Raw genomic sequence first — 15,606 nt, 5'->3', positions numbered from 1 at the left:
CATGCTTTTCTCGTTGGCTTAGCTGTTCTTTGAGAAGTTAACGTAGACCACTTGTGTGTATATGTGCATGAATAACAGTACAACGTTGTAGCGGCAATACTTAGGAAGCCTGTTTCTGACCAGGCTAGCAAACAAACAAAAAAAAACGAATTAAAAGCAGTAAAACTTCTCTCAATAATGTTTTTCTTGGCAAGTAGAGAAACTGCCTTTGTTTGTTAGAGAAATCCTTATTTAAAATTGCGGCACGATTCCAGACATTATGTACCAATACATTTGGGTTTTTTGGCATCGCTCCTCTGAAACATCAAGCCGTACTCGGAACCTTGTAGTCCCAGTTCCAGTGACGTTTTCGGCGGCTGAAGGCATACGGACTACAACTCCCTTGCAGCATCATAGCGGATGGACCATACTGCGCAGGCGCAGGGCAAACGGTCGCGCGGAGGATTTGAGTTTTGTTTGAATGGCCGGGAGACAGAGGAGTCGAAAACTGTGTTTTCATGTTTTAGCTATGTAGAAATGGCAGCAAAGGCCAACCGGTTGGGGCATTCGGATCTAGAAACATCGTCAGTAAATGACCAAACTGTGTCGAGTCGAAGCAGTAACCGAAGCCTAAGAGTTGCAGAAAAGGAGAAAAGGAAAAACGAGGCGGAGGACCCACTGGTCGTGGCCCTGAAATACTTCACTGATGGTAAGACCTGTTAGCAGATCGGTTGCTAAGCTTGCTGTACTGTTCACGCTGATAAACAAAGACGTTACCGTGGGTAAAACTGACTATCTTACCACAAGATCAGGACAAATCTTTAACAGAAACACTGGCGTATCGATATTGCCAGAGTTGCCGTGTTGCTTATTTAGTCTGTATTTTTAACCGAAAAAGAAGCTAAGCATAGAAGTTAAGTCAGTCGAGTTTATCACAAACATCGTATGAAACGCTCGGCACTGCAGGCTATTTGGATAAACAGCTCGAATACTCAATCCAAACACACTCCCATCAGATATTATACTTTGTATATTCACAGTTACATTTAAACTCTATTGCCACTACTATAGTTGTACTTAAAAAGTCTCAATGATGTTATTGTTTACAGGAAGACTTTGTCGGGATACATAAGTAATACTTGTGTTGTACTATAAGTGATTATATAAAGATTTCAGTTCATTGCTCAAGACAATCAGAGTCAATTTTTTCATATTGAAATCACACATTTCAGATGTCTACAACTTCACTGTCAGAAATAAGTTCAACATCATTGCCGATAGTTCTTTATTTGTTGGTTTAAAGAATAATTTGACATATTGATTCACAAGATTTTTTTCTGGTAATACCAAACATTGTCTGGTGTCTTTTTGATATAATGAACATTTTAACAGCAGTAGTCATACCATTTATAAGAGCTGCATGAAAGTGTCTATCCATTGGTAAGTTTTTCTATAACAAAAGACCTAACCTATTTCGTTTTTTTCTTAGTGCTGAAATATTCAAAGGAAATTTGAGACACGCTTTGTAATAAATCTTTTCTCCTCTGTAGTTGAAGTAGGTACGCCTGTGACTGGGAATGATGAAGTGGAAAAGCACCTGGTGCAGGTGGAGAGGGTGGCCTACAGTAGAGGACTGTCCCCAGAGGCCATCTCTATTATGCTTGAGTTTGCCATGAGCCTCCGTATGGGTAAGATCATAGTAGCAGAACTGGTTATTTATCATGGTGTTTCTATCCAAAGGAATTATACTAAAACCTGTAACATAGACCAGCTTCTGCATCCTTTTTTGTGGATACCCTGTCAGAGTGAGTTTGAGATTTTCACATCACTCACATCAAGCAGTTTTTAAACATGTGGAACTTACCAGTCAGTCCATTACAGAACCAACAGCTGCTACAGTGTTAGCTACTCCTCCATCAATTTGAAGATAATATGACAAACTTTTATTTTGTATTTGCTTTGGCAATCTTTGGAGACATAGTAATACACACAGAAGTCACACATGATTGTACGAAGGTAAAGGTCTACAAGCACAGAATTATTTTAGTTTCTAAATAGAGGGAGAGGAGTCAGATTTGATGATGCAATTAATGCTAGTGGTCACATGTTCAAGTGTTAACGTGTGTATTTGGTCATAAAACAGTCATACATAAACATGATTAATTATCTGTAAAAGGCACAAAATATGCAAAAAGTACTCTCAGGTGTTCAAAGAACAAATTGTATAAAAACATTCAGTTCATTAAATCTGTGTAAGTGGGTTTTAAGATAAAATTTTCTTCAAGACTGGTTTCTGAATGAGGCCCACTGGGAAAAGAAGAACTACATAATAAGACTGGTAACAGTAAGTCTTATATTCAGCTTTCTCCTGTCCTGATTGTATTTTTGTGTATTCCTTTGTGTAGGGACGACTTTGTGTGCCAGGGTGCTCAGATGTTTAATCCCTGCTTTGACAGTGCCACAGGAGGCAGTTGTTAGAGCTGTGGTTTGGTTAGGTGTTGGCAAAATACCTGTAACTTCTCAGGTAAGTGCAGATTAATTTTTTTTTTTCATTGTAGTAGTTACTTTGTATGCCATGTGACTTGACTGTAAAAAATGTACATGACATGATTTCTTTAGTCTCCTTTTTGTAAATGGCACTAATTGGAACCGTCTAGTTTCCCTAAAGAATTAATCATGTACTAATTATTATGAATGAATAATATCATTTAAAGAAAATTTTTTTTAACATCATGTCAGTGAAAATGGGGAGTTTTAATTTTTTAAATAAACTTTTAATAATCTATAATTGTATTTGTATTTGGTTTATGTGCTCCAACTTTTGTGATTATATAAACCTTGATCATATTTGTGTGTCTGTGCACATGCATTGTCCATCAGGTCCTTTTCGTAAAGTGGATGTTGACTGTATTTGACATGATTGATGCAAAGGACCAGCTTCGAGCTATCTACGGCTTCATCTTCAACTTTGTCATGGATGAAAATCTGGTATGTGTTGCATTTGTGCAATAACTTTTCAGCTTTTTTATTTCAAAAGGTAGAGATTTTTTTTAACTCTATTTGTATTTATGAAATGAAATATGTCAGTTTTTTTTAACCTGTGAGTGATTTTCTTTTTTTTTCATTTTGATGAAATGATTATAACTTTGTAATGTGAACTCTGGTCCTTGAAAGTGCTACCAATGTGAAGCTGTTTTCCTGTGCTATGCTTTTTCAGTGCCCGTTCATCTGTCATCTGCTGTACCTTCTGACCAGAAAGGAGAGCAGTAAGTTGAACATTTTAAAACCCATTATCCACATTTGTTTCTTTATTTTAACTTTTGTCTCTCATCTCTTCTGCCAACATTATTGACTGGTTCTGTTTTCTTGTGGTTTTGTAGTAAGAGTCTTCAGAGTTCGGAAGCTTCTGGAGCTACAGTCTAAACTGGTAAACATCCCATGCCCTTAAAGCCATTTATCAAAGCCACTACATTATTTCCTTTCTCAGCACAAACATCTACTCAGTGATGAATAGTAGTATTATTTTCCACACTGTGTGCACTATTCCTATTAGCTGTTACCCTTTCCGAGTCGTTGGTTACTGTAACATTCTCCATTATTAGAAAGCATCAATCACAAAGGGAGATAATGTATACATGTGCTGTTTGTTTGGCATGCTTTTTTCCTTTAGGGAAGGCAGCCATTCCTTCTGCACCTCCTGTCACTTTATAAAGTGTTTTGTCCTGAACTGGTGACGCTCTCCATTCCATCACGCATGAAGGTTTGTACATGAACTCTGCGGTTTATGCTTATCATATCAACATCATCTGAAAAGGTTCAGCTCTTCATCTTGTTGTGTTTTTGGTTGTTTGGTTTTTACAGAGCGGCTTTAGGAATCACATTTCTCCCTGGAAAACAGCGTTGTTGGCTGTACAGAAAAGAAATGGCCCCCAGGTTGCATCCAGCGTCAGCCCAGCCTTCACAGTTAAAGCTAAAACCAACTCCAGGAAAAGGGTACGAAGGTCCACAAGTTTCCAGATATACTGTGTCTGCAGTGTATTGCTTCATTAAGTCCCTCATGCTGTTTGCCAATTTGTTTCCTGCTTTTCATTATGCTCCGCCACTTTGGCATTAACCTAAAGGCTTAACCTGGTGTTATCTTCAGGGGTGAAACTGTTATCATCTCTCTGCTCTTTACAGAAGTCCTCGGAGGCAAGTGAGATTAAAAAAATGTAGTTATCAATATTTTCTTTGCTGTGTTCATGACTTAAGAACAGCGGATTAAAAGTATTGGACCAGATACTTATTTTAAGTTCTGTATAGGTTTAATGTGCAGAATTGCAAAATCACAAGGTCCTCTTGATGAACTTTTTTAAAACCTAGTTTTAGGAAATTTTGAAAATCAACTCAGAAAACTTTCCCCATCTGTTTTAAAACCCCAAAATATAAAATCATTTTATCATTAGCTTTGTTTCTTTTCTTCTGTTCATCACTTGGGAGCCATTTGGAGTGTATACAATCTGAGTTTTCTTCATTTTTCCCCCTTCAGGAGATAAAGTATACATTGGTTGACATGACTTATGTTCATATTTTACTGTTAATTCTCTCTCAGAAACACTGCCACCTGGAGTTTCCAGCGTTGAATTCTGTCGTCAATAAACCGACCCAGGCCGAGACATCCTCTTGCAGAAAACTGGTCCCCCTGGTGCAGCTCCACTCGTTTGCTCAGCTGCTGGAAAATATGCACCGTATTGAGGTAATTCTGCCAGGTCGAACTCACCTCTGCAGCTCTATTGTGTGTGTATCTCTTTGTGTTACAAACTTTCTTCAGGTCTCCACTGTTCAACTGTTTTCCAACACACCTGGAGTACAAACGGATAGAATATCATTAAACCATTCAGCCAGGAGATCATTCATCATTTAAGCACTTGAAAGAAATGCATTTCAGTTCTTGAATGGCATCGTGGGGGGGGAAAAATCTGTTTGATTTGTGATGTATCCTCTTTTCCACTGGGTGGTGCTATGCATCTGTTGTATATCTCCAATAGACAGAAAACAAAAGCACATGTGGGCTGAGGCTGTGATTGTTTTATTAGATTAGAGTATAAAGGAGCTTCCAGCTTCAGTGTTTATCATTTGTTTTCGACGGGTGATTGTTCTTTTACACAGTTATCGCCCGGGGTTCATTCATCATTTATGAGCGATGAAAGCAGCAGACTGGAGATGATATGTATCTGAGTGATGCACTGGAAGAAGTTCCATCGCGTTTGGTCATTTACAGAGACCTCACTCCATAAATGTCTATTTGTCCTGCAGATTCAGTGTCCTGATAAAGTATTATAAGTCATTTTAAACGGCTGGTGGACTTTTATGGGTCATGCAACATAAATTCATACCCACAAAGTCAACGTGTGCAATAAGGCTGGAGACTGCAGCAACATCATCATGTGTCTTTATTGCTGGGAAGCGTCATGTGCTGGAAAAGACAGATGAGTGCAGTCAATCTCACTCATAAAACTATTCAGTGTAAGGCTCTGACAAAATGATCATTGATTATTTCCCTCATTGCGCTGGACTGGAGATGTCAAAAGCTGAATGGGGCTTTCTCTGGGTAATGATACACTTCCTCCATAATTATTGAAGAACTGAGCTGTGTCCATCCTCAGTCTGTCTCCTCCTCATTTCAATTTATTTATGATCCTGACAAAGCCTCCATATTGGGAGGCAGCTGTTCACACACAATAAAGGACTGGATAAACAATCCAGTGTGATGAGGGAAATATCCCAGTACTGGCATTAAGGGGATTTCTGGGTATTGAGGAATTAACCCAGTGGTGGATATCTTGCCTGCTAAGTCAACACAAAGACATCAGCATCATTTTTGTTTTGTTACAGGTTAACACATTGATTTAAGATTGATTTAGGAGAATCAGTGATGCATCCTTGAGATGATGGTTTATGCAAACTTTCAAACATTGTTTTTTTCTCATCTCTTCTTTCTGCCAATCACTAATACGTCTCACATATGTTTCTTATTTCTTCATCATACCTCCACCAGCTGCCTGCTCAGATGGGCTCTTTGCTGGGCTCCAGTCTGGCGCTGCAGTACCTGGACTGCGTACAGGACGAGTCCGCCCTCCTACGCCTAAACTTCTGGCTCGGCTATGCTCTCCACGAAGGTAAGGGGGTAGAGAAGAAATGAGCAAACAGCTGTGACATCGCTTCTGAAAAAGACTCAAACTAAAGCAAACCTGACCCTGACTTGAACCCTAACACGTAACCCAGCGTGCATATCAAAGGGGTTCTTTGAGAGTAGGCTCTGAAGGAGACTGGGGAGGGGGAGATCTCACTCTGAGGAATGATGAAGAAAATTGCAACTTTTTTGTTTTTCTTTCGTTCCCTTAGCTTTCTTGGTAACTTAAAGACTCTTTTTCTCTATTTTTGTGAAGAGTTTTTGTTCTGTGGTGATGGAGGGGCCTCTCAGAATTCAGAGGAGGCTCTGCAGTTTTTGAACAAGTTGCTGTCAACACAACATTTTCTTCAGGTGAGCCCCAACTTTCAGACTTCAGTTTCTGGTATTTAAAAGATGACTGTTGATGCTACACATAGATTTCCACACTACTTCAGCCGCTTTTAAAGCCGAAACGTGGACATTTTTGGAAATGCCCTTTAAATTGAAATTTCTTGGATTGCTTTCAGTGTCGTTGACCGTCACTGAGGCTTCCTCTTTTATAACACAATATAAATAAACAAATCCATATTTCTCAAACATGACGACTAATTTTTATCGTACGCATTTATGTGCCATTGTCCATTTTTCATCCTCATGCACAGAAACTGAACTTAAGCTATGATTTCACTCTTTTTTTATCAGGAAGGCTTTTCCAGTTCAGAAGCTTTTCTTTTCAAATTTCTCAACGTCTGGGACGGTTCGCTTCTCCGCCCAGAGATCCTCGGCCTCCTGAGCAACATCCCTGTCGTCCCGAGCGCCCGTAAGTTTTCTTCATCTGAATGCCTGGTGTTTCACATTATCCAACTACTGCTGTATCACCGCTACCACGTTAGCAAGGCCGGATATTTAATGTCAAAGATTTGCGTTGTGTGTTGAATTGTGAAGCCGGAAAAACTGTAACCTTTTGTCTCCTCCTCTTCAGAAATAGAACGTCTTGTCTTTGACCCTCTTATGCAGCTTTTCTTCACGTCGTCTCTGTTTTTCAAGGTAAGTTTTCTTCCCTCTAGCACACTGGAAATGAATTTGCTGCAGCAGCTCTACTTTAATTACAAAAACCTGAGTTAATAGAGAAGATAAATAATGTTTTTCTTGTATTATACAGCAGTCATTATGGTTCTTTTATTAGCTCAGTGTATAAATTAGAGTGCTTTGTCATTCTCCTTTTTGTTGTGTGTGTGTGTGTGTGTGTGCATGCAGTGCGGCCTTATAGAGTGTCTGAACAACATGCTGTTAAAATGGCTGACCTGGCACTCTGTGTACGCTCTGGAAGACAACCTGGACATCAGCCTTAACAGCCACACCTCCATGTGAGTCTAACACACTGCTCGCTGCTTCTTGTTTACGCCCTGAGCATAAACAAGCTAGGGATCTGTAACACTCTGTTCGTTTACTCGAGCGAACAAGGGTCATTGCTCTTCGAGCTTTTACTTTCAGTTGGAGAAATGCCTCCTCAACCCTAATCAGTCCTTACAGATTTAATAAAAGTGTTAAGATGTTAGAGGGCTTTTATTCCCTGTGGGGGTGTGTAATGAAAAAGTGACTAACCTTTATAGGTGTTCTCGGTCATTAACCAAACCTTGTTACAAATATCAGACGCATTCTATCCATTAATTAGAGGTGAGGCCTAATGCTTTTTTTAGCCTAGCATCTTGCCACAATGTTTTGTACTGAACTTGTTTATTATACACAAACAACTACAGCAGAAGTGTATATATTGATATTTCCTCGTCTTGTTTGTAGCTCATTTATTCATCAAATCTTCTAAATTGGAATCTGTTTGCAGACACCAACAGTCCTATTATCCACCTGAATGATTTTCCAGCTTGACAGAAATAGGTGGAGTCGGTGTTGTTGATGTTATAATACCTTGGACCCATCGATATTGAATCTTTGCATGTGTAAACCCACAATGAATGATCCAATAAGTGGACAGATCCATTCTCATTCTTCTGTTTTTAAACACTCCTTCTGTACGATTAAACTCTCATTTAGAAACTCGATCATGCATTTGTGTAACCCAAACAAACATTACTCTTTTCTCTGTGTATTCTTGGAGTTATAATGAAATGTTTCATGCTGGAGTTTTTTTTCCACCTAGTTTCACTTGGTTTCTCTTCAGTTGAAGTCTATGTCTCTTCTCTGCTCTCTGTCTCAGAAACATGACTCTCTCAGGGTTCAAGGATTCAGTGATGGAGCTGGTCCACTTTGTGGGTCGGCTGGCTTCTGTGGGGCTCCAGCTTGAAGGCTGTCACACTCTCCTCCTCAGCTTTGTCCTGGACTTCTATGAGACGGTAAATAAGTTGAAGATGATGATTCGGTCAGTTTTGTGATGTGGGCAGAGGGAGCTAACCATCCTTATCCAGTCCAAAGTACGTGCTGTTGAACCACAGTTACTGCTTTTAGGTTACTCTAAAAGAAAGAGTTGTATTTTCTTTTCTGTCCAAACTAATTTTAGGATTGGGGGTTAAATAATCTCTACTTTGATGACTAAGATAAAATGATCAGTCTGATAAGTAATCTAATATGTGGTTGTTTACGACACCTTTCCCTCTCCTAGGTTTGTGACACATTTCTAAAGTACGGACTCCCGCTCGTCTTAATGCCTCCACCAGGTGTTTTTTACCCTGCCCTGTTGGCCACTGACCCCGTCAGCGTGGACAGACTGGCCTACATCATGTACAGGTGAGGACTCTTCAGCACTATAAATTTAAAGAACTTTATTGATCCTTTGCATTCATGTATGTTAATGAGAGAATTAAAGTCAACACGCCGAATCCCTCCTCTCTTTTTTAATGCAGAATTCAAACGTCCTTAATAACACAAATCCTCACAGTGACTGATAATTGTTCTCACCCCAGGGGGCTCGAATAATTTCTCGTAGGCTTAGCATAAAAGTGCCATGGAGGAAGAAAATTGAAACATAATTGCTTTTTTATTTTTTGACAGATCATTGAAAGCAACCTATTTGTACAGTAATTCATGTTCACAGAGTTCACCGGTCTATTTTTCTTTTCTCTGTTTTAGGTACAAAGTGAACCTGACATCAGCCAAAAGTCAAGAAAAAGTCACAGAGGTACAAACAACTGCATTTATGTGCAATGGAAGTATTGAATGAATCATTCAGTCATTTGTATTTCATCTATCACACAAAGCACTTGAGAAACTAAGTGGTGGAAATTGTTTTTTTCTGAAGAGCTTGTTTAAAAGTTATCTGGTTTTAATGCATTTCAGTCTTTCTGAGTTTTTGCTTTGGTTGACTTTGAGTCTTTATAAATATTACATCTATATCCAGGTGTTTAGAAACTCACAAGCATTCACCTACAAATAACATTTCATCCCCTCTCAGATGAGGACTGAAAAGGTTATTGAATTTAATACATCTGCCACTGAGAGGTGTGAATTTACAGGGACATGTGGGGCAGCTAGAAGTGAACCTTTGAAATGTCACTGGTACTTTTATTAAGGAAAATGGGATTGGTAAATGGCATCCTAATGAATCTACACATTTGCCCTGACACGTTGGAGACAGAATGGTTTCATCTGACATCTTTACCTGCTTTTCTTTGTTCATTTTGATTCTTTGTTTTTCAGCAGGCCTTTCACATCAGCCGTCAAACTTTCCGAGAGTTCAACAACTATGGAGTGGTCATGGCAAACTGTCTGTGGAACTCCAAAATGTTTCATCCTGGGTCAGGAGTACAGCTGGGAGAGGAGCTGCTCCAGAAGAGTAACGTGCAGCAGTACTGGTCGAGCTTCGACCTCATTCACCATCCGGCGTTTATCAGTTATGCCATCGACTTTCATCAGAGGGTAAGTTTGTTTTAGCTGAAACTCCAAATGCTTTGTGCTCATTATAAAAACAAAATCTGAAATGGGTCAGGAGGTCCAAAACCATACAATGATGACATTTCCCCCTTTTAAATGTCAGATTTCCATGTCACCATTGAGTCATAACATCTCGAAAAGCAGATTTCTCAGTTATTCCCATCCATGGAAGATCTCAGGAGGGTTTGCAGCGACTATTTTTAAAATGTGCCAATATCCCTGAAAACCTCAAGCTTCATTTAGCCTCATGTTAGTGCTGCCATTTTTTAGATGCTCAAAATTCAAATGTGCCATTCAAGCCATGAAGACCTTATTTCAAGCCTAAGTTATTTCAAAACATGCCTTTTGGACCTTTTCAGATTTTGTGTCTAAAGCAGCGCTGAAGCTACACTGGGATAATATAGCTGTCTGTGTGTGAGGTTTCATATTGTGTTGAGGGTTTTACAGAAGCAGAAATGTAAAACACAGTCGTAGCTTTGCAAACACACACTCAGACATGCTCCCACCAGCTCACTGTGATCTCACTCTGTGTTTTGCTTCTATGATTACCTTCTAAATATAATGCCTCAATCTGGCAGTGTGAAAAAGGCCTTTGACTTTGAGAGCAAAAACCAGAAGTTAAAAAAAAAAAAACAGCTCATTGGTTTTCAGCGTCATCCTTGCATCACTTTATTTGAACTGGGGTTTCCTTTTTACAGACCACACGACATGTATCTTCCTTTTCTTTGCACGACATCTGCTCCTCAGCGCCTGCTTTCTTCAATCTATTTAATGTTGCTGATGGACCAGCACGCCGCCACTCTCCAGTTTAGTTAATAGACTTGCCGACAAGAACTGAAGACAAATGTAGTATTAATGTAACTTTCATAGAAGATGCATTAATAGAGAAGGCTTCTTAAGTATTAATGGCTACTGCATGAGCCGTGGGTTTCATCATGTTTAATAATACACGCACCTCTTCTTGATTCGGTCCAAACGCAACATCCAGCAGTGATCTTGTGAGATTTATCTCAGTGGGCTGACTATGAATATTAATGTTGTCTCTTTATCAGTGTTGGCCAGAGAGAAAGGACATGGACCTCAATTCCATAAAGGTATGACAGGTCTCTTTTTCATTCCTGCTTTCATTCCAGACCTCACATGTAGTTTGATGTGCATCAGTCACACCTCAGAGATTATGAGAGGCTGCTTTGATCAAGAGTGTCTTCAGATGTCCCAAATTTGTTTCTGTGTGTGTTTCAGCTCTCCAAGCCATGGCGCTGGTACCTGGAGTATTTGTTCACTCAAGGCTTTGACGGCCTTAAACAGTTTTTTCAGGGCAGCATCAGTCAGCAGAAGACATCTGGTGACGGGGAAGGTGACCATGTTTCCACACCGCCGAGGTAGAGGATCAACTCAGGAGAAACAACAACCACTCACTTCCTGCCTGCTTTGTTTTATAGACTTGTACATATTTTATGTTTTTTTCTCCAAAAAGAGCAACACACAACCCTTCAAAGTCCTTTCATGTACATAGATATACATGCTTTTAAATGTATTGTCTCATACTATTGTCCTGTCATCAGTGATAGACCACAGTGCTTTGGTGTACATTTGTGCAAAGCATTATCAGTTTAATTTAAGAAGACATTTAACAGGAAAGGCTGTACTTTTATTCCAAAAACTACACAAGAAACAGAAGAGGAATGATCTTCACCCACATCAACCTGTTACATGGGTGAGAATTTATGAGAAATGATCAATGTTTCTTTTCACAAGACTCAAGACTTACATATTTCCTTCCCTTTCTTGCGATAAAATCAGCCCTACCTTGTTTAATGTCACTCCTACTTGTAACACAACTTCCTTTGGCTTGCTTTTTATCTGTTCTTGTACAGCGTTTTTTTTTATCAGGAAATGCATAAATTTGCACTTTGTTGAAAATAAACAAGTGTAAACCTTTTACTTTGGAAGCAAATAAAGTCTTGTTTTTTTCTTTTGGTCTTAACATTTAACTTTAGCTTGTCACAGTTTACATAGAGGTGTCTCGCCCTTGTGCCCAAAGTATATCTTTATTTTGATCTCTATAACTCTCAAGGTAAATATTGTCACACATTGCATTCAGTAGGTTCAGCATACTTAAAGGGTGTTAAGAATGACCCACACTGTCTGTAACCTTAGGAGATGTGAAATAGATAAATGCGTGGATGAAAAAAACAGCGCATAACAGGTTCTGCCAAAAATAAAAAAAAAACTCCAGGTGACTGAAATTTGCTGTTAATTTGTTAAATATTAAGCATAGACCAATTATCGGCTGGGCACATTATCAGCACCAGTATTCTGCCTTTTTAAAAATTTGATGGCTGACAAGAAATCAATTCAAAACTGTTATTTTGGTGCGGATGCAGCTGCACCTCTTAAGTTCACAGTCACTGCTCTGTCTCAAGTATAATTTGAGGATTGCACTAAGCCTTTAAAAAAAAATAAAAAAAACAACTCAACTTACTGTTGAAAACTTTCAGGAGCTATTCATTTTTTAGTTTTCTTTTAAAGGTTGTTTTTGCAGGATTTTCCTAAAAAATAAAACATCAACTTTATCAGGAATAATCCTGCTCAAACTTCACCTCTGGGCCTCTATACATCGGGACGTCTCTGGGCGGAGAGTAGACGTGGTTACATCAGCCAATCACAGCGCGCCCAGTGCGCATGTGACTTTAGCAAGCGTAAGAAGGTATCCGAGCGACTACGATAGTGGACCTAAAGATAAGGGACATAGCATGGAGCAAGAAGACCACAATTTAAATGTAATGAAACGTCAAACGGATCAAGCTTTTGCATAAACGAGAGTGAAGCTTGGATGGACTGCTAGCCGTGTCAGGTAACTCAGTGATTAGCTTGTGCTAAAATGCAAAGTCAAGTGCGTGGCTCTTGAGTCTCTCTTCTTTCTTATGAAGAAACATGCTGCAGGTTGCTGTTGGCTGGTAAATGTGTTCGAAGTTAAGCGAACGAAGTGTTTGAATTTGTATTATTTCAAATTTTGATATAGATATATATTAACTTTCACTGCAAATCCTGCACTTAATGGTAGCACATGCAGCCGAGTAACTTGTAGCATTGTTGTGCTAACTAGGTTTTCCTTCCGTTTAGATTCGTATCAGCCTCCTTGACAACTAATAATCTGTATAAGTAGCGGCTCTGAAAAAAATCTCATTGGTCTATTGCTAGTAAAGATCAGCTTTGTCCCAGTTACACCATTTTGGGTTGTTTCCTCATGGATCCTGAATCTTTTTAGAGAGCCCTCTACAAGTTTGATTTGTCTATAATGAGAAGGTGTCGCTGAGGTCGGCATGTGACCCCTAGTTTATGGTGCGTTCGAGGCAACCCGTAACTCGTAAGTTTCCCAGTTGAAATCTCCGAGTTCCGACCTGAAAGCGTTCCAGGCAATTTACGACTTCGGTTTGAGCGCAAGGAATTCTGGGATGTAAACAAACCAGCATGGTAGAAATTCTAAGATTTATGCTTGGTCATTTCAATAGCCAAAGGAGCCTGCAAGTTCTTTATTTAAGTGAAACAGAGGAGGGGAAACGGCGCATGAGGTATTAACTTTATATTTCACGGTATATGACGTTATCTTAAAGTGTATTTTTTGTTGATTAATGCACTGAACGCCAGAGTTGTTGCCAATGTGCAATGTGTGAACAACAGACTAGAAGTTTACACTTGTTGCCCAGTGATATCTCTCTCTCCCTCTCTCTCTCTCTCTCTCTCTCTTTAGCAACACATGTCCACAGTCTCAGACACATAACAGATTATAGTACATAATCATGTGTGTAAATTGTGATTGCAACGTTCAAATTTTCTTTACATTGTAGTAAAGTCTATTTCTCAAAGTGTGTCACGCGCAGCGCCACCACATCCATAGAGACTTCCATATTGTTTTGGCACAAATGTGACGTCACAAGTCGTAACTCGGAGTAGATCGATCTGGTACGAGTTCACGAGTCGTAAGTTATGAGTTCGACTGCCTTTCCAGGGCATTCTCACGAGTTACATGTGGGAAATATACGAGTTACGAGTTGCCTCGAACGCACCATTAGCTTTTGTTTCAGCTGTTCTGAAGAAGGTCAAGGTGATATGGCCCAAGACTCTTAAACTTGTCAGATCTGGACTTGGTTGCTCTTGTGAAACCTCTTTTTGTCAACTTGGATGATCTAGCACTAATCAAGCAACTCTAGAACTCTAGTTGTTGTAGTTCAATGTTGTATAAGCAGAAAAAACGGTGTGAAATTGCCCTTTTTGCAGTCCACACAGTGAATACAGCTCCGTGTTTCCTTGATCCCCTGGTAATGGTAGAATCAGAAGGTATGAATGCAATCATCGAGCCTCACAAGTGGTTTCTGAATTTCTTTTCCCCTCAAGATGTAAATTACCTCTTCATTGGCAACAACTGTCACTCAAACTGCGCATCTGTTGAATTCAAAACAGACACTTTTTTTTTTTTTTTTTTTTACTCTTTAATGTTGAGATTGTAAGTTTTTAGAACACTGATGAAAAGATGCAGAGTCGCACTGAGTATGTGCTCTCTCTCAACCTTGAGCCAAATTTCCTCCTGGCAGGTTTTTTGACGCGCTCTGCTGTGCCTTCAGACTCTCCCTCCTCCCGCAGCTGTCACTCACTTCGCATCGGCGCGCAAGTTTCCTACTCGGTATTCCCTTTGATTATTACTCCGTTTTGCTGGGCTGATACAGCCACTCGTTGAAATCCCACAGATGAGACCCATCGGCGTGTGTGTTGTGTCACTGGTGTGAGTGAGCAGGAACCACCTTAAAGCAAGCAGCCCGCTGATGTCAGCGTCACAGACTCACCGACTCCTCCGCCGGTTCAGCGCTACACCGCTCCGCTGTTTCAAATCTTCGTCTGCTCTGCCGCTGCTCTCACTTTTCTTCACCTCATGTCTCGACTACATCCACGGGAGTAGCTTGTACCAGCGTCTTCGCTTACACATTCAACTGAGCAGCGTGTGCCCTACTTGAGCCAAATCTGTGCCTCGGGAGAGAAAGGTAAGATTGTGAGAGGCTGCTTCTTTTGGAAGTGTTTACTGCGGGAGATGTGTGTTTGGGGAGCCGGGCAATCTCCCAGGGAAATGTTTGATGGTGTGTCAGGTTTCTTAAATCGCGTTATTTGGTCACTCTTTGGCATGTTTGATGCTGTTAGGACACTGTGCGTCGTCCTGGTCACAGTTTGCAGCTGGATTCCTCTTCCACAGGGCGACATCCATGTGATGGATGGGGCTTGCCTGACGGACTGAAACTGTTACGTGCGCCTGCTTCTGGTAGATGAAGCTGTAGATAAAAGAGGTGCACATTCGGACGTTTTGGAAAAGCCTCCTCATGTGTTTGCGTTACGTTACTTTGTCATTCATCATTCAGATAAACATAAAGCTGACAGATGGAGCAGAAAGACGCACAGAGCACAGCATCTCCATTCATTAACTACGGATCAGAGGAAGTAACATTTACAGACACCGATTAACTCCGCACTCCAGTATGCGCTTTTGTGATGGAGCCCAACAACCCTGCAAGATCTTTCCCTGCAAGTTCCCTCCTAGGCTC

The 15,606-nt window shown here is 40.1% G+C and overlaps 1 protein-coding gene across 2 annotated transcripts; it reads left to right on the top strand.

Moving 5' to 3' along the window:
- The first annotated feature begins 316 nt into the window (after positions 1 to 316).
- cenpi (centromere protein I) lies at positions 317 to 11,987 on the top strand. Of its 2 annotated transcripts, none has more exons than XM_074674227.1 (20): positions 317 to 688; positions 1,530 to 1,667; positions 2,385 to 2,503; positions 2,860 to 2,967; positions 3,197 to 3,245; positions 3,360 to 3,406; positions 3,650 to 3,739; positions 3,841 to 3,972; positions 4,571 to 4,714; positions 6,017 to 6,137; positions 6,408 to 6,502; positions 6,833 to 6,950; positions 7,113 to 7,177; positions 7,388 to 7,497; positions 8,346 to 8,481; positions 8,748 to 8,872; positions 9,215 to 9,263; positions 9,785 to 10,000; positions 11,068 to 11,109; positions 11,258 to 11,987. In XM_074674227.1, the coding sequence occupies exons 1-20, from the start codon at positions 400 to 402 to the stop codon at positions 11,399 to 11,401; spliced, it is 2,337 nt and encodes a 778-aa protein (XP_074530328.1). In that variant the 5' UTR covers positions 317 to 399; the 3' UTR covers positions 11,402 to 11,987. The 2 variants fall into 2 exon arrangements, with proteins under 2 accessions (XP_074530328.1, XP_074530327.1); XM_074674226.1 differs by having other exon boundaries at positions 318 to 688; positions 9,782 to 10,000; positions 11,258 to 11,986.
- The last annotated feature ends 3,619 nt before the right edge of the window (positions 11,988 to 15,606 follow it).

The sequence above is a fragment of the Halichoeres trimaculatus genome, unplaced genomic scaffold (assembly GCF_033239565.1).
Source record: "Halichoeres trimaculatus isolate MK-OKI-2021-1 unplaced genomic scaffold, fHalTri1.1 fHalTri1_scaffold_7, whole genome shotgun sequence".
NCBI classification, from domain to species: domain Eukaryota; kingdom Metazoa; phylum Chordata; class Actinopteri; order Labriformes; family Labridae; genus Halichoeres; species Halichoeres trimaculatus.
The sequence above is the reverse complement of the archived record's forward strand: the minus strand, read 5'-3'. Positions and strand labels throughout refer to the sequence as shown.